Genomic DNA, 21,215 nt, shown 5'->3' on the forward strand with positions numbered 1-21,215 from the left:
ATGATAGCAATACTACAAGAGTCACTGCTACCATTAATGAAATAAGAACAATAGCCACGACAATCGCCAAGTACAAGCCAGGAGCCAGGCTGTGTACTAGACTCTAATGTCATTACTGTCGCCCAAACCTGAGTCACCTGCATTTTTGCCACATTCCTACTATCTTAACTATCTTTTCCAGGATATTTCTTTTAGTGGACTCACTTTTTAAACTTCAAACAATTTAGGATTGCTTTAACTATAAGAGAATGAGAAAACAAGCCACAGAAAATGTTTGCCCCCAAAAAAAGCACATCTGATGAAGGACTGCTATCCAAAATAGACAGAGACATGCAGAGCCCAACAAGAAAACAAACAGCCTGATTTATACATGGGCAAAGGAACTAAACAGACACCTCACCAAAGACGAGGTACAGATGGCAACTAAGCATTTGAAAAGATGTTCAGCATCATATGTCATTAGAGAATTGCAAATTAAAACAACCAGCTACCACTTCCTGACTTATTAGAATGGTTAAAATCCAAAAAAACAGTGGCAACACCAACTGTTGGCAAGATGTGTGGCAACAGGAACTCTTGTTCATTGCTGGTGGGAATGTAAAATGGTGCAGCCACTATGGAAAACAGTTGGGCAGCTTCTTACAGAACTAAACGTCCTCTTGCCATATGAACCAGCCAGCCTGCTCCTTGACATTTACGCAGAGGAGTCACAAGCTTGTGTGCCTTCAGACGTTCACACCCAAATGTTTATAGCAGCTTTATTCATGATCACCAAAACATGCAAGCAGAAAAGATGTCCCCAGTAGGCAAAACAAACGGTGGCACATCTACCCAATGGGAGAGGAGCGCTAAAAGAAATAAACAATCAAGCCATAAAAAGACATCGAGGAAACTTAAGTACTGATTACTGTAAGAAAACAATCTGGGGCTGGGGCTGGGGCTCAGCGGTAGAGCACTCGCCTAGCACGTGGGAGGCCCTGGGTTCGATCCTCAGCACCACATAAAAATGAATAAGATAAAGGTATTGTGTCCAACTACAACTAAAAAATAATTTTAAAAAGAAAGAAAACAATCCGAGTCGGGCACAACGGTGCACACCTGCAACCCCAGCTCTCAAAAAGCTGAGGCCAGAGGATCCCAAGTTCAAGTCAGTCTGGGCAACTTAGCAAGACCCTGTGTCAAATGAAACATGAAAAGGGCTGGGGATGTTGGCTTAGCCTGAGAGCCTGGGTTTGATTCCCAGCACTGCAGTGCAGTGACACTATTCTGTTTGATACTATAATGATTGACACCTGTCATTACACATTGTCAAAACCCATAGAATGTCAAGGGACAACACCAAGAGTGAACCTAGTGTAAAGTGTGGACTTTGGGTGCTAACAAAGTGTCCCTGTAGCCTCATGGATATAACAAAGGTACCACTTTGGGGAGGGGTATCGATGGTGGGGAGGATGGGGGGCAGGGGCTCTGAGGACTCTCTGTACTTTCTGCTCAATTTTACTATGAACTTAAAACTGCTATTAAAAAGATTGTCTATTTTCAGCCAGGTGCGGTGGTGCACACCTGTGATCCCAGAAGCTTCAGAAGCTGAGGCAGGGGGATCGCAAGTTCAAAACCATCCTCAGCAATGGCAAGGCCCTAAGCAACTCACTGAGACCCTGTCTCTAAATAAAATACAAACTAGAATTGAGGATGTGGCTCAGTGGTTAGGTGTCCCTGAGTTCATTCCCCCATACCAAAAGAGAAAATTTTAAAAAAAAGATTGTCTATTTTTAAAAAGAAAAAGAAGAAAGATAATTATCATCATAAACGGAAAGCCTGCAATATTTTTTATAAACCAAGGGAGACAGAAGGTGGGTAGAAGGCAAGAGGATGATGCTCAATGTGAGCAAAACCCTCATGTGTTGGGGCAAAAATCAATAGTTAATATCTAAATCTGTTAAATCAACAAATGGCCACATAAGCTCCAGGGAAATAACTAGAAGAAACAGCTACAAAGGGCCAGAGCTGTGGCCATGACAACTGTGCCTATGAAGAAGCTCGATCCCCTGGTAAGTTACTTTCGAGTGTAGAAGTGCAGACACATTGTTCCACCAGCCCAGTCCTGGAGACCTAAAAAGTTGGTCTGTATTTGAGGAGAACTGGGAAAGAAATGGAAAGGGGGGGGGCTTGAGCATGAAGCCGGCAAACGAGGACATCAAGTGCAGTCTCTTTGGAGGATAGAGTGTTGACATCAAAATTACAAAATCCTGTACCTTTTGATTCAGGAACCCTTATGGATGGGGGGGTTCGTGTCTAGAAAATGTGAGTCCAAGGTTACCTGCTGCTCTGCTGTGATATCAAAAGTTTGGAGTCTATCTCGGAAGCTGGCCAAGGAGTGAGGGTCCATCTCTGCACTGGAATATTATGAGCCCCTGAACATAATAAAGAAGCTGTCTATGCAGTGATCAGGAAGACCTCTACAATGCATTATTAGGTGACAAAGCAAGGGGCATGATGCCATCTCTGTTTATCATCTCAGGCTGTTTATATTATGCACTGATTTCAGTGCAGCCTGTGTCTGGAAGGAGATGCGAGGTTGCCCTTCAAGGTGGGGACCAGAGTAGGATGCTAGAGATGGAGGAAGAGGATCCAGCTTTTCTCTCTTTACCTTTGGTGGCTTTTCACATTTTAATCACATGCTTTGTATTATCTCTTCAAATAAATGTGGGAAAAATGTGAAGTCATTGCCTCTGGAAAACTGAACAGGGAGTGGGAAGAAAGGGGTGGCTGCTTTTAATAGAGAGAGAGCACATATTAAAATGCAGTTTACAAATAAAGATTTACAAATGTTTCCAGAGAGAGGTCCCAGCAACACGGAGGCCAAGTGAGGACACAGTTAGGACCTCCTAACTGTGGTGTGTGCCCGAGACACAGCCCTGCGGTCTCCTATGAAGTCCTCAGCCTCCTTCGTCTGGTTTCTCTCTTTCCTGCCAGATTTGAAACATCCAAGTGACTGGTGACCCAGTTCCCAGAAAACCTCCCTTGCTGTCCTTTGCAAGGGCCCTGGGGGCTGCGAGCACTTGGCAGATGCAACATCTCCAGCCACAAGGAGAAACTTATCCTCCTGCCCACTGGACAGGGATGGTGGACACACCCAAGTGTGCAGCACCCTGTCTCCGTGGACCTGGGCTGAGTGGGCTGTGCTCCGGGTGAGGGCAGGGTCCCCTCAGTCTCCTTCACTGTTCATTTCTGTGTCCTCATCTACTGCTGTGTAGTGCGCCGCCCCAGACCTCAGAGGCTTCTTGTCATCTCAGTGTGCTGAGGGTTAACAGGGCTCTACTGGGTGGTCCTCACTCCAGGGTCCCCCACGCAGTTGCTGTGGTAAAGTGGCTGCCGCTGAGGTCCTCCCAAGGCTGGACTGGGTGTCCAAATGCTTTCCATTTTCACACACATGGCACTTCTGCCAAGGTGGCTGGGACAGCCAGGGGCGGGTGGGGCATCCTTTCCCGTCAGCAGGGAAGGAGCCCGTGCACTGGGGTGCCCCAAACAGCAGTGAGACTTCAGCTTCTCCTCTATACAAAGGAGCATCTCAGGGCTGCCAGGGGTATCCAAAGCAAAACTCCAAATGTTCCAGAAGCTACCAGGAGACAGGAGATGGAGCAAAGGGTCATTATGGGTAAGGAACCTCTTCTATCTTCAGCGCCTTCGGTGTCTTGGTGTCTTGTCTTGAGCTGACCCCTGCTGGGAGCATGAGTGGGGGACCACCTGCCTGGGAGCCAGGCGCTGGAAGCAGCTCAGAAAGAGGCCATCTTTTCTCAGTTTAAAAGAGGATGCAGTGCTTGAGGCTTGAAAGGAATCATAACAAAAAGACTAATTTACACGGCACTTTGAGTTTCATTCTTCATAACCACGACGGCCACACAGGGCATGGAAGGCAGCATTGAGCTTACATCTGTAAGAACTCTTACTACTCTGCAAGGATTCTGGCTGTGGATACGTACAGGGCAGCATTCCTCTGGGGAGCAAACTTCTGGAGGGTAATAGGCGCCCTGTTATCCACATTTGGAATATTCTATAGTTCCTCCCTGGAACTAGTAAGATGACTAATAAATGCTCAATGCCTAGCTGCTATGGTAATGTCCTTCGCAAGGAGGCTCTCTGCTAGAGTCTTGTCAGCCTCGACCTTAATCTCAGACACTCAGCCTCTGGGAATAAAGGCGCTCTCTTAGACAACACCAGTGTGTCACTGGGCCTAAGCCTGCCCACATAACAGTCACTTTATACAATGAGCAGTATGTGCTAATGACATCAATGACCTAATGTGACCTATGGATATGAATAAAGCTGGCAGCTCAGATGAGCCACTTTTACTTTGCCCTTGCCCCTTGCTTGCTTCTGTCTCTCTTTGTTTTTATCTACATTACTCAATAATAAGAAAGCAAATAACTCAATAAGGGAAAGAAAACAAAAGTTGAATGGATGCTTCACAAAAGAATATATTAAAAAATTGGGCTGGGGTTATAGCTCCGTGGTGGAGCATTTGCCCAGCATGCACAGTGCCTGGGTTTGATCCCTAATAAGGAAAAGACGAAGAAAAAAGGAGGAGGGGGCTGGGGATGTGGCTCAAGCGGTAGCGCACTCGCCTGGCATGCATGCGGCCTGGGTTCGATCCTCAGCACCACATACAGACAAAGATGTTGTGTCTGCCGAAAACTAAAAAATAAATATTGAAAAATTCTCTCTCTCTCTCTCTCTCTCTCTCTCTCTCTCTCTTAAAAAATATTAAAAAAAGAAGGAGGAGAAGGAGAAAGTGAAGGAGATGTGAATGGCCTATAAGCTCATAAGAGACGTCCACCAACTAGTCATAGGGAAAATGCAAGTGAAAATCACAATGAGACAGCACGTCACACCCATTAGGACACTTTTAATTAGACTGATCACAGCAGCGCCAGAGAGGATGTGGAGCCCATGGAACTCACTCACAGCTGATGCCATGCAGAATGTGTCAAACCACTTTGGAAACCAGCCTGGCAGATTCTTGAAGAGTTAAAAATGTATGTTTCAGTGATATGACCCAACCACCATACCAGACCCAACCACTGTACCCAGGGGTGTCTGCCCAAGAGAAACTATAACATTTTTCCATGCAAAGGTTTGTATACAAATGTTCAAAGCAGCTTTATTTGTAATCCCCACCCTACCCCACTTCACTCCCAGAAAAAAAAAAAGAGCTGGTGATATAGCTCAGTTGGTAGAGTGCTTGTCTTGCACACACAAGGTCCTGGGTTCAATCCCCAGCACCACACATACACACACACACACACACACACACACACACACACACACACACTTTAAAAAAAAACTAGAAGCAAACTAAAAAGTTCATCAACAGATAAAATAACAGACAAATTACAGCATACCCATACCATGGAGTACTACTCAGCAATGGAAAGGAACAAACTGTTGATATTGACAACATGCATGGCTCTCAAAATCATGAAGTGAGTGAAAGAGGCAAGGTGAAGATATGCACATGCATGTGTTGCCTGATTCTATTTATATAAAATCTACAAGGTGCAAACTAATTGGTAGTGACAGAAGTAATTACATAGAGGAGGGGCTGTGGGAGGGAGGAAGGGATGTAAAGGGATACAAGGAAACTGAGGTGCTGCAGGGGTTCTCTATTCTGATTGCGATGATGATTTCATGGACAGATCTACTCAAAAATAATCAAATTACACTCTTCAAATATGTGCTATCAGCTGGGGCTGGGCTCAGTGGCAGCGCACTTGCCTGGCATGTGTGAGGCACTGGGTTTGAACCTTAGCACCACATATAAATAAATAAAGATCAAAAAAATTTTTTTAATGTGCTATGTCGTGTGCTTCACTGATACTTTAATGAAGTTGGGGGGAAACTGAATCAAAATTAAAAAACAGCCAGGCACGGTGGTGCACACCACCCAGCATCTCTGGAGGCTGAGGCAGAAGGATGGAGACTTCAAAGCCAGCCTCAGCAACTTAGCAAGGCCCAAAGCAACTCAGTGAGACCCTGTCTCTAAATAAAACACACATTAGGGCTGGGGATGCGGCTCAGTGGTTGAGTGCCCCTGAGTCCAATCCCCAGTACCAAAAAAAAAAGAAAAGGGGGGGTCCAGTTTTTGCCCCCAAGCCTCAGCCCATTGCTCAGGAGGACTGCCTCAGGCCCCCAAATGGACCAGCTCAGTCTTCCAAACACAGACACCTCCTGGCTTTGAGCCCAGGGTCTCGGGGAACAAATTCCCATCTGGAAACGATGAAAAATGTGAAGGCTCAGACAAGGACTTTACTTACACCTTCTGTCTACATTCCAGGAGGGCCACAGAGCAAGACTGCCCAGGGAGATAATGGAGTCATTAATCTCTGTCCAAGCAGGGCACCCCCTGCCAGCTTCCATCTGGGCAGTTAAACCAGCCGCAGCCCAGGGTCAGCCTCCATGGTGTCTGCCGGCAGAGGAGGAGGGCACCGCTGGACCCTGTGCATGGCTGCTCCAGACAGGCAAACCTCTGGGCGACTTTGGGACAAGCAGGCTGAGCCGTGCATGAGTCCTCAGTCCTGACTGCTTAGTAAGGAGACCCAAGGCTCAGGCGGACATGGCCCTCCTGGGCAAGTCCTGGCTGGAGCAGATGCCTGACTTCAGACTGGTGAGAGGGCCCATTTGGGCACCCCTGTTTCTCTAACTTGACCCTAAATCTTAGCTCTTTGAATGCTGCCGGGTTACCTGGCTCACAGCTAGTCCCTGTTCCCCCACTTCTTTCTTTCCTCACTAACAGCACCGAGAAGTCTCAGGAGGTGCCCTGTCTCCCACCCTAGATGGTACACCTGGCCTAGGCTTCCCACACAGAGCCCGGTCCAGCAGCCACAGCAGCCCTGGGAGTGTGTGGGCAGAAGCTCAGGGACCCCAGCCCAGACCTGCTGCATCTTCACCCTAACAAGACCCCTGAAGATATGCGTGTTCATTCACAAACCTGACTGAGCAGGGAAAATGCCTGCAGAGTTTTTATGGTACCAAAATCTGGAATCCTTCACCAGAGCTCTTGCTGAAAGGGTAAAGTTTCTAAGCTGCAAGGCCTGAGTTAAAAAGTGAAGGACCAGGTATTGTTAAGTTCCTCTGCTACACCCAGAACCTGAAATTCCTGAGGCAGTTAAGACAACGCCCTACTGGCCATTTAGCCTAGGGCCCTGTGCAGCTTGTCACGTAGGCCTACAGGGCCCGAACCAATCTGTTTGAATGTGTACCCTGCTTAGGAGTGACCAATCACCCCCGCCCGACCTGTTCCTGCCCATGAATGTGCTAATCATGTATGAGAGTTGTTGTTCAATTTTCCCGCGCCTCATGCTGATTTGTTCTGATGTATGCAAAGCCCCCCCCAAAAAAAGTGTACTTAAGCACTGCTCGACCCCTCCCTGGGGCTCTGGGCTGCTCTCCCTTCTTGAGTGAGCACGGAGCCCCAGCACACTGGAATGGATCCTCAATAAACCCCTTCTGCAATTGCATGAGTCAGTCTCTTGGTGGTCTCTTCCTCCGACTTTTCGCCGGACCCTTACATTGCTTGAGTGGATCCAGAATATATCTGGACTTCAGTGTTTTTGAAGGTGGAGTGCATACAGTGTGTGAACTTTCACAAGACCCCTTGCTATTTTTTTACACATATATGCTCATTATCCACCACCCAGGCAAAGGCATAGAACGTTACTAAGACCCCAGAAAGTTCTCTCTTGCCCCATCAAGGTAGGATGACAAATAACCCGAAAGGTCCCTGGCAAACCAAAACAAGTCGGTCACAGTACTTCAAGGTCTGGACTTTGTTGGGTGTGTCAGAGTCACCTGGAGACCTTGCTAAACCAGATGGCTTTGCCTCAGCCTCAGAATGTCTAATTCAGTAGGTCTGAGGTGCAGCCCTGGAATCTGCACTTCCAGCAAGTCTCTCAGGGGATGCTGTGCTGCCCCCCCCCGCCCCCCCCCCACTACTGACTTTTTCAGAGATGAGATGAGGCTGAGAGGAGTAAATTCACTTGCCCGAGGTCACCCAGCCCAAAAGTACAGGCAAGTACAAAAAAAATTTTTCCCCCAAGCACTAGGGATTAAACCCAGGGGTGCTTTACCACTGAGCTATATCTTCAACCCTTTTTAAATTTTATTGTTATTTTGAGACAAGGTCTCACTAAAGTTGCTGAGGCTGGCCTCAAAATTGTGCCCCTCCTGCCTCAGCCTCCCAAGTAGCTGGAGTTGCAGGCTTTCCTCCTCACACCCAGCCCATTGTAAATGTTTGTAAATAAGGGTGTTGAGTCAGTTAATGCCTGACTTGGGCCTTGGATCAAGATTCCAAAATGTTCAATGTGGAACAGCCACTTTTTCTGGCTGCTTTCCCGATGCCCTTTGTGTGTCTATGTTTTAAGTAATATGTTTATTTAAGGACACAACTAATTCTAGGCCAGGAAGTTACCCAGGTGATGTCGTGCCTGGCTGGCCATGGTCTAAGAGACAGATGCCTGATCCAATGAGTTTTCCAGCTGCCTTTGGATAAAGCCCAGCCCCTGGTTCACATGGCACCCTTGGACATACAGGCAAATATTATTTCACCATTTTCTACCAAATGCTGAGCTGGCTGCACTGGTAAATGATGAAGTTTAGGTTGGAGCTGGTTGCGGCCCTTTCAATGGATGCTTAGCTTTACAGCTCAATTTTCCTTCTTGACAGAGAAAGTCTGGGAAATTGGAGCCCCATGATTTAGAGATCAGCAAAATTCTTCCTTCGCAAAGGAAACCTGTTGAGCCAGGTGTGATGGCACACGCCTGTAATCCCAGCAATTTAGGAGGCTCGGCAGAAGGAGCGGAAGTTCAAAGCCAGCCTCAGCAACTTAGTGAGGCCGTAGGCAACTCCCTGAGACCCTGTCTCTAAATAAAATACAAAAAAGGGCTGGGGAAGTGGCTCAGTGGTTAAGCACCCCTGGGCTCAAGCTCCAATTCAAAAAAAGGAAACTTGTTGAATGTTTTTGGAGAAATGTTTGGGGTTTAAAGTTTTGGTTCCACCTTAACAAATCCAGGTCCAGATAAGCGCGTGTTTGATGTTGGTTATGTGCATCAAGTTCATCATGGACAAGTTCCTCAACAGCTGTAGTAGAATGCAGGACAGAGTTCTGTGCGACTTCACCAAGTTCACTTCCATCTCAAAGCCTTTATCCGCCATTTCTTCCTTCCTTCCTTCCTTCTTTCCTTCCTTCCTTCCTTCCTTCCTTCCTTCTTTCCTTCCTTCCCTTCTTTATTTTTGGTACCGGGGATTGAACTCAGGGGCACTCAACCACTGAGCCACATCCCCAGCCCTATTTTGTATTTTATTTAGAGACAGGGTCTTACTGAGTTGCTTAGCACCTTGCTTTTGCTGAGGCTGGCTTTGAACTCATGATCCTCCTGCCTCAGCCTCCCCAGCCACTGGGATTACATTACAGGTGAGTGCCACCATACCCGGCGGCTTGCACTTTCTGTTCCCACTCCCAATGCTCTTTCCTTTCGGATTTTCACATGCCCAACTCTCCCATCATTCACGTCTTGTCTTACATGTCCCATCCTCGGAGGCCTGCCCTGAGTATTTATAGGCAAAATGGTCCCGGGTCATTTTCTTTCCCATCTCCCCATTTTATTTCCTTGATATCATTTACTACTGTCTGAATTATCACCTCTCTGTATTTGCTTCCTTGTTGACTGCCTGGCTACAACTAGAATGAAAGCCTGAGGTCAGGAGCCCCGTATTTCCCGACTCTGTCTGTTGAAAGGCCTAGGGGCAGCCAGGATCGAACCCAGGCCACACGCATGCCAGGAGAGTGCGCTACCGCTTGAGCCACATGCCCAGCCCCACATCAGCCAATTTTTAAGTGGACTCAAGAGAACATACAGGCCTTTCCTAGCCCCTGCTTCCACAGAGTGAGCCACATCCACCTTCCACCACATCACGGGTCCCAGGAACTGGCACCCACCCCGACTCACCCACAGCCAGACAGGTGGTGATGTTACAGAACTGGGCCAGTTGCTTGGTGACGGAGTGCACCTGGATGCCCAGCTCCCGGGTGGGAACCAGCACCAATACCCGGGTCACAGGGCCCTGGCGGGGCTTGCAGATCAGACGCTCCAAGACAGGCAGAGCAAAAGCTGCTGTTTTACCTAGAGGAGACAGCAGGGAAACAAGAACAGGTTTGGTTCACTCCATGTTCAGGTTTTTTGCCCGAGTACAGAAAATCTGTAAGTCCGGGCAGGGGAACATAAAATACCTTAAAAAAGTTTTTTTTTTTTGGCTTTCAAACTATATGGACTTATAAAACTGCATAGGAAATGTCAAAAAAGCATGAAAATAAAGAATAAAATAAATAAAATTGAAAATTACTCAGAATTCAGGTAAACTATTTTCTTTTTTTTAAATATATATATATATATATATATTTTTAGTTTCAGGTGGACACAATATCTTTATTTTATTTTTATGTGGTGCTAAGCATCGAACCCAGTGCCTCACACATGCTAGGTGAGCAGGCTACCACCTGAGCCACAGCCACAGCCCCAGGTAAACTATTTTCTTGAGTCGTTTTTGTTTTTTTGTGTATTAGGGCCTCATACATTCTAGGCAAGCGTTCTATCCCTGAGCCACATCCCCAACCCTCCCTTTTAAAAAAATATTCTTTATTTTTTTTAAATGGTTGCATAGCATTCTAGCATATGAGTATCTCTACTATAAATTAACTGATCCTTATAGTTGGATGTTTTGGTTGCTTTTCACTAATATACAATGCAGTGATGAATATTCCTTTTATATAAATTCTCTGCTCCCATGAAGGGCTTATCAGGGCAGGGCCAAGAGGTACTAGGTAGGATTAAAGAAAGACAACCTCCACCTGACCCCTTGACTCCCGTGACCTAGAACTAGCCTAGACCTCCTCTACTGCCTCAGACAATCTACACAAGCTCTACCTAACACAACTGTATCAACACCGATTTCCTGGTTATGATATTGACCTACAATAACTTAGAATGTTACCACTGAGTGAAGGATTCAAGGGACTCACTTCTTTTTTTTTTTTTTAAAGAGAGAGGTGAGAGAGAGAGAGAGACAGAGAGAATTTTTAATATTTATTTTTTAGTTCTCGGCGGACACAACATCTTTGTTTGTATGTGGTGCTGAGGATCGAACCCGGGCCGCACGCATGCCAGGCAAGCGCGCTACCACTTGAAGCCACATCCCCAGCCCCGGGACTCACTTCTTTATTTTTGCTACTTCCCGCTGACCTAAAGTAACAAAGTTATAATTTTTTAATCCACTGCTGTAGATATTAACTCAGTGGTAGATAAAGTATTTAACATACGCAAGACCTCAAATTCAATACTTAGTACCAAAAAAAATTTTTTTTAATTCTTTTTTTTTTAATATTTATTTTTTTTAAGCTGCAGATGGACACAATACCTTTTACTTTATTTATTTTTATGTGGTGCTGAGGATCGAACCCAGGGCCTTGCACATGCTAGGCAAGCGCTCTACCACTGAGCCACAACCCCAGCCCCTTTTTTTAAATTCTTTACCCTCTGAATTGTGTTGGTATCTCTTAATATCAGTTAAAAATATTAATTTGTCGTGTATGAAAGAAATAAATAATTTTTTAAAAAATTGATTTGTGCTTGGTGGGGTGGCACATTCCTGTAATCCTAGCAACTCAGGAGGCTGAGGCATAAGGATTGCAAATTCAAGGACAGCCTCAGCAACTCAACAAGGCCCTTTGAGATTACATACCCCTGGGTTCAACTCTAGACAAATGATGATGATAATGAGGATGATTTGCTACATGTAAACATTTAAAATATACAAGTAGGGCTGGGGTTGTAGCTCAGAGGTAGAGCGCTCACCTAGCATACGTGAGGCACTGGGTTCAATTCTTAGCACCATATAAAAATAAAGATATTGTATCCACCTATAACTAAAAAAATTTTTATAAAATATGGGGCTGGGATTGTCGCTCAGCAGTAGAGCGCTCGCCTAGCACAGGTAGGACCCGGGTTTGATCCTCAGCACCACATAAAAATAAAGACATTGTATTGTGTCCATCTACACCTAAAAAATAAATATTTAAAAATAAAATAAAATATAGGGCTGGGGCTGGGGCTCAGTGGTAGAGCACTTACCTAGCATGGATGAGGCACTGGGTTCGATTCTCAGCACCAATTAAAAATAAATAAAAAAATAAAGATATTGTGTCCATCTACAACTAAAAAAATAAATAAATAAAATAAAACATACAAGTAGATCACCAATATATAGGCATATATAAAAATTCACCAAGCTGCCAGGTGCAGTGGTGCACACCTATAATCCCAGCACTCAGGCAGGAGGATTGCAAGTTCAAAACCAGCCTCAGCCCCTTAGTAAGGCTCTCAGCAATTCAGCAAGACCCTGTTTCTAAAAAAAATACAAAAAAGGGCCATGAATGTAGTCCCCAGTGGTTAAGTGGCTCTGGGTTCAATCCCTGGTGCCAAAAAAAAAAAATCATCAAGCTATATACTTTGGATGCAATATGTGAGTTTTACAATATATAAGTTATACTCAATTGAAAAAGCAGTAAATGAAAATTAGCAAACATAAAAGCTGCCACAAGATACAATCAAAGGAACATCCTGTGGGTGCACACGGACTGGCAGGAAAAACATCCAAGATTACCCATTTAGTGAGAAAGGCCACACGCAGCCACATGTAGTCTGCTACCTTGGGCCGTGGCACATGCTGGTGCAGCTCTACGAACTGCACTTAAGTTAAATGTATTCAATTGCATCTGCATTTGCCAAGAAAAATGCAAACACTCTGAAGTATCTGGTGGCAAAACACATTAGTGGGGGAGATGCAAATGGGGCAGATGGGGGAGCTTTTCACTGTCCCCCTTCCCAATATATTTGCATTTGAATCATTACAAAAAGAGAAATGTTGTAGAAATTAAAGAAGCTAATTATTACAAACCATCATCCCTAAAACCATGATTTTGTCCCATGTTCAAAATACTGAAGTGAGCCAGTCTTCTCGACCTCTGCTTACACATCTTTATTTTTTAGTGTAAATTAGTATAGATAACTAAAAAACTCTTTTAACACTTTGAAGAGTGAATCCATATATTGCCAATCTGCCTCCAAAAAGAGCATGTGAATAAACTATGACAATTCTCAATTTGTCACAGAAAAAAAAATGAGAAAGAGGCAGAAATCTAACAAAACTTCAGAGTGCGACGTGGCACCTGTTGGTTCCCCTTCGCTGGCTATGTGGTTTGAGAGAAGGGACTAAACACTGCAAAGAGTGCCCCAGAAGGTGCTGAGCATACTCTGCCCCCTGTCATGTCACTTGTGCCCTGAAGAGAGCACTGAGGCTCCCTGGCCCACCCCCTGGGGGTCAGAGGAAGGCAGGCTCCCAGGAACAGGCTGACTTGCAGGCTGTCCTAGTCCTGAGACTACTGATTTGTAGTAGATGGAGTTTTGATTTTGTCCTCTTCGCAGCATCTTAAGGACTGGACTATTCAACCTGCTTTTCCCTCTGCTCCTTGCTGTGGCTGTAGGGAGCTGGGGCACAGAGGTGACCTTCTAGGAGGTCCAAGGCAGAGATGCCTGGGCTCCCATATGCACATGCCTCTGGGACTGGCAGTGCAGGCTGTGTGGCACTCTCTTGTGTCTTACCCCACCATAGAGGACCCTTCCTGTTTCCTCAGGTTCCCTCCAGCTACTGTCCTCTTGAGGGGGAGATGCCAGAAACAAACTCAACATTCTATAAAATGCAGCTATGAAGACAAAATGGAAACTCGTCAACTCAAAATTCCTCCACACCTGCAAAAGCCATTAACATCACCCACTGAACATGAATTTCTGAAGACTTTGTATATAGTTAAGAAATCCAAGCACATTTAGCAAGCCAGCGTGTGAAGTCAACTAAAGCCCTATTTGGGGTGTAACATCCTCTTCCACCACCCCAAGTCCCCATCCTTTCACCTGTCCCAGTGGCTGCACAGGCACAGATGTCCTTCCCCAAGAGACCCACAGGAATGCACGCCTTCTGGATCGGGGTGGGCTGCCTGAAGCCCATGGCTGTAATGGCCTGAAGAGAAGGAGACAGAGTCAGACCAGGCAGGGGAACAAAGAGGAGTCTCAGCAGGAAACAAACAGGTCTGCAGACAAGACCCTCCAGGACACTCATTCCAGACAGGACTGAGGGCCTGCAGGCGGTGCTGCGCTAGCCAGGGAAGACACATCCATAAACAATAGAAAACACAAAACCGGCCCAGGAGCCAGGTGCAACTCAGGAGGCTGAAGCAGGGAGAACATAAGTTCGAGGCCAGCTTCCGCAACTTAACAAGACTGGAAAGAACTTTGAGAGAGTCTCTCTCAAAACAACAAATAAAAAGGGCTTGGGATGTACTCAGTGGTACAGCAGCCCTGAGTTCAATCCCTGGTACCAAACCAAACAAATGAAACAAAACCACCCGTACCTCAGGAAACTCACAACCTGGGAAAAAGGAACAGACAAAAAGACAAACACAGTCCTCGGAAGGCACGTGCTACAGACCAAGATCACAGCAGCAGGGGGCTGGGGAGGTGGGCGGAGAGGTGGGTGCACAGGGGTCTCGGCCAACGCTGAGGGGGTGAGGGAGAACTGCAACCGATCTCTGGGAGAAGAGTCTTCCAGGGAGAGGAACAGCAAGTGCAAAGGCCCCGAGGAAGAGGCTCTCTGGCCGAGCGAGGCAGTGAGGCCCGAGAAAGAGTGCCAAGAGACGCCACAGAGGGGACAGGGAGGGTGGAGCCTTACAAGACAGTATAAGGAATTTGGCTTTTTCCCCAAGTTAAAGTGGGTGCCACTGGGGGACAGAGAGGGGCAGCAAGGAGCCCACCTGGGCTGCTGTAAGGATCCACCCAGCTGCCCAAAGAAGCCACTACCTTCAGAAGCGGCCTCGACAGGTTCATGTCCTGGAAGGAGAGGTTTTCATCATACTGCGATGCATCCTCAAAGAAGCCTCCTGCTTCCTACACAGGAAGACAACGACAGTTCAGCAAACGGGGCCCATGAAAACCCAACGACCTCATGGCTGCCCGGGCCCCAAGCCCACGCTCACCTGTCCCTTCTTCTTCTTCCTCCGCTCCTTCACTTTGAGTGTATCTATAGAGAGGACGCCTGCTGAGCACAGCGGGGGAACCAGCACCTGCATCTGCCCGCCATGTCCTCAGCACCGGCCTCACCCAACCTGACACACGGGGCTTCTGCCACCAGCCCCACTTCAAACATGAGGACCCCAGGTGCCAGCGTGATGAAGTGACTTGCTAAGGTCAGGCAGGAAGGGAACCTGGCAGGTGTGGTCCAGGCTGCCCACACTGTGTCCTCTCCACACATGGTGACACCTCCGCACAAACTTCTGCCCAAGATACCTCCTGGGCTACCTGGGTGAACCCCATGACGTGGTCACCTCAAATTAAGTCTGAGTCACAGAGGCAGCTGGCAGCTGTGTGGGACTGCAGATGGGGAAAGAGGAAGCCGCCATTCCATGTAACAGCAGCAAAATCCCAAAGACCCTGAAACCTAAGGAGGAAGTGCCCCGGGGCACAGGGACCAACCCGCCACCACGCACACCTGCTTTGGTGAGGATGTTCTCCTCAGCTGCCAGTACTTGCTCTCAGACTCCTCCTCTGCCGAGCCTGCCTCCTCCTCTGTCCCCGCCAGGTCCCCCTGCTCCGGGTCCCCCAGCTCCTCGGGCTCCGGGCCCACCTTAGCTTCCTTCTCCTCCAATTTCCCGGCCTTGGCTTCTTTGTCCTGGGGGATAAAGAGAAGAAAGCAAGAGTGATTACAAGTTTCAGGAAATTCACACTCTAAAGGGGCAATACTGAGTCTGGAGTCTGGGCAGACACTGTGGGACTCCTCCATGCACAGCCGTAAGAGCCCTGCACGCTGCACCCCAACCCAGGCTTAAAGAGACAGGCACAGCCAGGCTCACAGGACGACGCCTGGGGAAAGGTGACAAGTGGCTCCTGTCTCACCTCCGTTTTCCTTTTCTTTCGCACTTTCTCAATCTTCTCATCTAAGGTAGTGGCTGCCCTCTGCAGATAAAAATAAAGAGAAAAAAAGAAATATGCATGTAGGAGAGATATCAAGCAAGGTTTCTGAAGGTCAGGTCTTAAACATAGCTCTGTAATTTTTTAAGTCAAACAAGGTTTGTAATGTTGGGTGCTCCTAAACCATTGGGCTGCTGTTACCAGATTTTCTGTAAAAAATGGGACCTATGTTGCCCAGGTTGGCTTTGAACTCTGAGGCTCAAGGGATCCTCCCACCTCAGCCTCCTGAGCAAATGGGAGTACAGATGAGCACTATAAAATCAAGAGGGCATGTCTTAATACGTCTGAGTTCATTACCCCCCATTCCAGAAAAAGCTGTCATGTAAATTTTATAAGAAAATAAATATTTTTGATACTTCTAAACGTTAACTATAGATTTATGAATGTTTGTAACTAGCCTGCAATCAATCAATTTTGCAATATCTTATACTTTAGTATTAATCAAGACTATAGGTCCCCTGTGATTTCCGTTCCCCATCCCATACATTTCACAGGATTCTGGTACCTGCTGAATGTCAACAGGGCAAGAGGCTGTGATGTCGGGCTAGTCCCAAGACCCACTGTCTGGAGCTGCCTGTGACTGTCCATCTCACCTTCTTCTTGAGCTGGCTCATGACATCAAACAGGGCCCAGCTGCCATCATACATCCCCTCCTTCTCAGTGAAAACGAACTCAGGGTTGAAATCGGCACTGCGGTTCTTCTGCAAGGCCTTCTGCTTTCGGCCCAGCACAATGGGCCCCTGGGAAGAGGACAGGCAGGGTGATTGTGAGGTGAGATGAAAGAATAGTAGGAAAGGCAGAAGGAAAGGAGGATGTCCAATAAGAAAGTACAAACATACAAGGCTAAAATAGAGTGAGAAACCGACCAAGCTACAATTTTCAAGACACCTCTCACAGCAACTGACAGCTCAAGATGACCAAAAAATGAGTAGGTTTGAAGAAAATCTGATCGACACAATTAACAAGCTTCATCCCAAGGTACCTGTGCAAAACACCACACCTACCATATGAGAATGCACATGGAAACCAGAAACCTCGAACTCACAGAAACAGAGAATGGAAAGATGGATGCCAGGGGCTGGGGTGTTGGGGAAATGGGGAGAGAAGGAAGAAGCTGTCAAGAATGACTACAAGGGCTGGGGATGTGGCTCAAGCGGTAGTGCGCTCGCCTGGCATGCGTGCAGCCCGGGTTCGATCCTCAGCACCACATACCAACAAAGATGTTGTGTCCGCCAAAAACCAAAATAAATAAATAAATAAATATTAAAAAAAAAAAAAGAATGACTCCAAGCCTTCTGGCAGGATGGGAAGCTGAGGGAAACCAGAAACTGGGCCTTGTAGGAGATGAATCTGTAAAAGTCGTGGGACGTACAAAAGGCGTGTCAAGTAGGCAGGTGAGTCTCTGCAGAGGGAAACACCTGGGTGAGTCTCTGAACCGTAAGCACCTTCTTTGTGCTCACGGTCTGTAAATCATCCCACCTCAACGCAGGCGTCAGCGCCCATCTCGGTTCACTGCGGTCCCCAAAGTTAAACACCACATCTAGCACATGTAAGTAGTCAATTAGTGGCTTGATGAACAGGTGAATGGATGGATAACATTGCTCTCTGCGCAGGAACCAAGACTGATTTCACCTCTGGATCTCTATTACCCAGGGCCTGAATTAAATAGCAGGTCATTGAATGGATATTGAGTTCAGCAAAGCGACACATAATGGCACGGCCAACAGCAGAGGTGGGGAAAAGCTAACAGCGGGCAAACTGAGGAAGATCCCGGGGTCCGAGTGAGACCCTCCCCAGGGGATGCTGAGGATTCAGGGACAGCGACCTATGAATCACCGGGAAGGGAAGATATCAAGGACTCCCGAGGGTCTGCACCCTGACCCAGCCGCGCCCCCACCCCCGCCGGCTCTTACCTCCTCCTCCTCGTCTCCGGAGTCAGACTCGGGCTCCACCTCGTCATCTTCGCCAATGGTCCCGATCAAACCGAGCTCCGCCAGCATGCTGAAGCAGCAGCCACTTCCGGTGACGTGAGGAGCAGGCCCTCACTCTTCCGCAGTCTTCTCATCGACACCGCGCATGTTCCATACGTCACTTCCGTTCTAGGAAGGCCCGCCCACGCGGCTTCATTTCCCGAGCTCAGCGCGGCACGCGGCTGTGGGGGCGTGGCTTGTATGACGAAATCAATGGGCGGGGCTGGGTGTAAATAAAATTCCATTGTCTGTGTTCTCAGAAAATATGGGATTCTTTGAGGAGGGTGCGAGACTTGAAGGAAAACTTCCAAAGAGGTGTTTGATAAGCTGTATATGACTGTATTTTTGGACAAAAAATTGTGGCAGAAAGTACAACAAACGATTAGCCGTTATTATCCCTGGGTAATGGAATTCTAAGGGATTTTTCCTTAGATTTTTCACCCACAATAAACATTTACTTTCATTAAAAAAAAAAGTAAACATAAGAATAGCTAATGCGGGGATAGGAAAGATAGTGGAATGAACAGACACCATTACTGTATGTATACATGTGACTACATGACCAATATGATTCTGCACATGTACACTCAGAAAAATGAGACAATATATCCCACCTACGTATGATATATCAAAGTACATAGATGCATTCTACTGTCATGTATAACCAATTAAAACAAATTTAAACATTTTTTTAAAAAGAATAGCTAACGCTTACATAGCATTTATTATATACTAGTACTGATCTTAGTACTTTTGCACATATTCACTAACTTAATCCTTACCACCCCAGTCTGGAGGAACCATTCCTGTTGGCATTTTACAGATGAAGAGACTGAGGTTCAGAAAGGTCCCAGAGTCACAGAGACAGTTAATAACAAAGCCAAGAGTATAATCCAGGCAATAGCTTCAGTTCTTAGGAAAGAAGGACTCAAAGCATAGCAGAAATTTTCCCTTCATCTGCTTATGAAGATCTTACTTGTTAAGTCAGCTAAGAATACCTGATCCAGGCAATTCCCCCTGAGCACCACCTCCTAGATGAAATCACCGGTACTACCTAGCCTCCTTTCCAAATCAATATTTTCTTCTTGAAACAGTCAGACCACAAAAGTTGGATCCATTGTTTTTTTCTTTGTTGCAGTTTTGCCCATTTTTTTTAGAGAGAGTGAGAGAGGAGAGAGAGAGAGAATTTTTAATATTTATTTTTTTAGTTCTCGGCGGACACAACATCTTTTGTTGGTATGTGGTGCTGAGGATCAAACCCGGGCCACACGCATGCCAGGCGAGCGCGCTACCGCTTGAGCCACATCCCCAGCCCAGTTTTGCCCATTTTTAAGTGTACAATTTGATGTCATTAGTTACACTCACAATATTGTGCAATCACTTTCCAAAGCTGTTTCATCACCCCAAACAGAAATTCTGTAACCATTAAGCAATAGCTCTCTCACTCCACTCTCCTGCAGACCAGGCTAAACTCCCATCTACTTTCCATGCCATGAATTGACCTATCCTAGATTTCATATAAGTGGGATTATACAGTATCTGTGCTTTTGTGTCTGGCTTGCTTCAAAATCATGATATTTTCAAGTTCATCCGTGTGCTAGCATGTACCAGAACTTCATTGTGGCTGAATGGTGCTGCACTGTATGTAAAGACCACATTTTGCTTATTCACTCATCTGTTAGTGGGCACTTGGGTTGTTTCCACCCTTTGGCTACTGTGTATAATGCTGTGATGAACATTGTCACACAAACATCTATTTGAGACCCAGTTGTCAAATCTTTGGAGTATATTCCTAGTAGTGAAATTTCTGGGTCATATTATTTCACCCAGCTTTCTGAGGAACCACCAAACGGATTTCCACGAGGTCTGCACCATTTTACATTTCAACTTACATGATGTATGATAAGGCTTTCCATTTCTCCACATCCTCACCAACACTTTTTTTTTAATGATAGTCTCAAATGACTGTGTGTGTGTGTGTGTGTGTGTGTGTGTGTGTGTGGTGCTGGAGATTGAACCCAGGGCCTTGTGCATGCAAGGCAAGCACTCTACCAACTGAGCTATATTCCCAGCCTGCAACTTTTTTTTTTTTTTTTTTTGGTACTGGAGATTGAACCCAGCGGTGTTTTACCACTGAGCCATATCCCCAACCTTTTTTATAATTTATTTAGATACAGGGCCTCATGAGTTGCTCAGGGCCTTGCTAAGTTGATGTGACTGGTTTTGAACTTGTGATCTTCCTGCCTCAGCCTCCTGAGCCACTGGGACTACAGGCATGTGCCACTGGGCCCAGCATTCAGATGACTTTAAACGGTGGTGGTGGTGGCGGCGATGGCAGTGATCTTCGAAGCTTGTGAATGAAGAGTAGCTAACACTTGGTTGAGTGATAGCTCCTGGGGCAAAGCTTCTTCACCTACAGATCCTAAGGGACGGTCTCTCTCGTAAATGAAAATCTCCCTTGGGAGCACATAGGTACAAAATCTGCACAGCTTCCCAAAGTCCATCCCTTCAGTCCATGTGAAAACTCTTGTTCCAGACAGACAGTGGACAGCAGAGGCTCCATCTGATTCACCTTCCACCCAGCTCCGCCCTCCCCCAGCCAAGCTCCTGTCTCTACTCACGTCTCTGTGTCTCACTTGGATGTCTCCAGCAGCCTCCCTGGTCTCCCTGGTCTCGTTCTTGTCCAGAGCCTTTTGCATGGGCTGTTCTGACGGCCTGGAAGGCTGTTTCCTTGCTTCACGCCTGCCTCTTTCCCATCCTCAGGATTCTGTTGGAATGGGACTCCTTGGAGACGCCTCACCACCCAGAAACTGAAAGCGTTCACCTTGCAGAGCCTCCATCTCCTCGTCTTTTATTTCCCTCAGGGCATTTAACATACTTTGAAATCACTGTGTTTATTCATTTGGGGAACTCGCTTGTGGTCTGTCTTTGTAGGGAGCTCTGGGAGGACAGGTCCTACTCCACCTCGTCCACTGCGATGGTCCTACTGCTTCCTACAGTGCTTGCAGGGTGGGTGTTTAGTACATTGTAGGTGGATAAAGGAGGATGATGGACCTGGGTTTTCAGCCACACGTCAGTGTTTGCTCACCCCAAGTAGACGACACGGTGCTCTGGA

General features: G+C 46.7%; 1 protein-coding gene across 1 annotated transcript; it reads right to left on the minus strand.

The window, feature by feature from the left end:
* Positions 1-10,007: 10,007 nt before the first annotated feature.
* LOC308640058 (putative ATP-dependent RNA helicase DDX27) lies at positions 10,008-18,145 on the minus strand. The gene is made up of 8 exons (XM_081312115.1): positions 18,044-18,145; positions 16,724-16,870; positions 16,056-16,115; positions 15,652-15,831; positions 15,140-15,183; positions 14,964-15,050; positions 14,022-14,127; positions 10,008-10,178 (listed from the first exon to the last, which is right to left on the minus strand). The coding sequence occupies exons 1-5, from the start codon at positions 18,128-18,130 to the stop codon at positions 15,169-15,171; spliced, it is 489 nt and encodes a 162-aa protein (XP_081168241.1). The 5' UTR covers positions 18,131-18,145; the 3' UTR covers positions 10,008-10,178; positions 14,022-14,127; positions 14,964-15,050; positions 15,140-15,168.
* Between the last annotated feature and the right edge of the window lie 3,070 nt (positions 18,146-21,215).

The sequence above is a fragment of the Spermophilus citellus genome (assembly GCF_964194105.1).
Source record: "Spermophilus citellus genome assembly, contig: SCAFFOLD_297, whole genome shotgun sequence".
Lineage (NCBI taxonomy): Eukaryota > Metazoa > Chordata > Mammalia > Rodentia > Sciuridae > Spermophilus > Spermophilus citellus.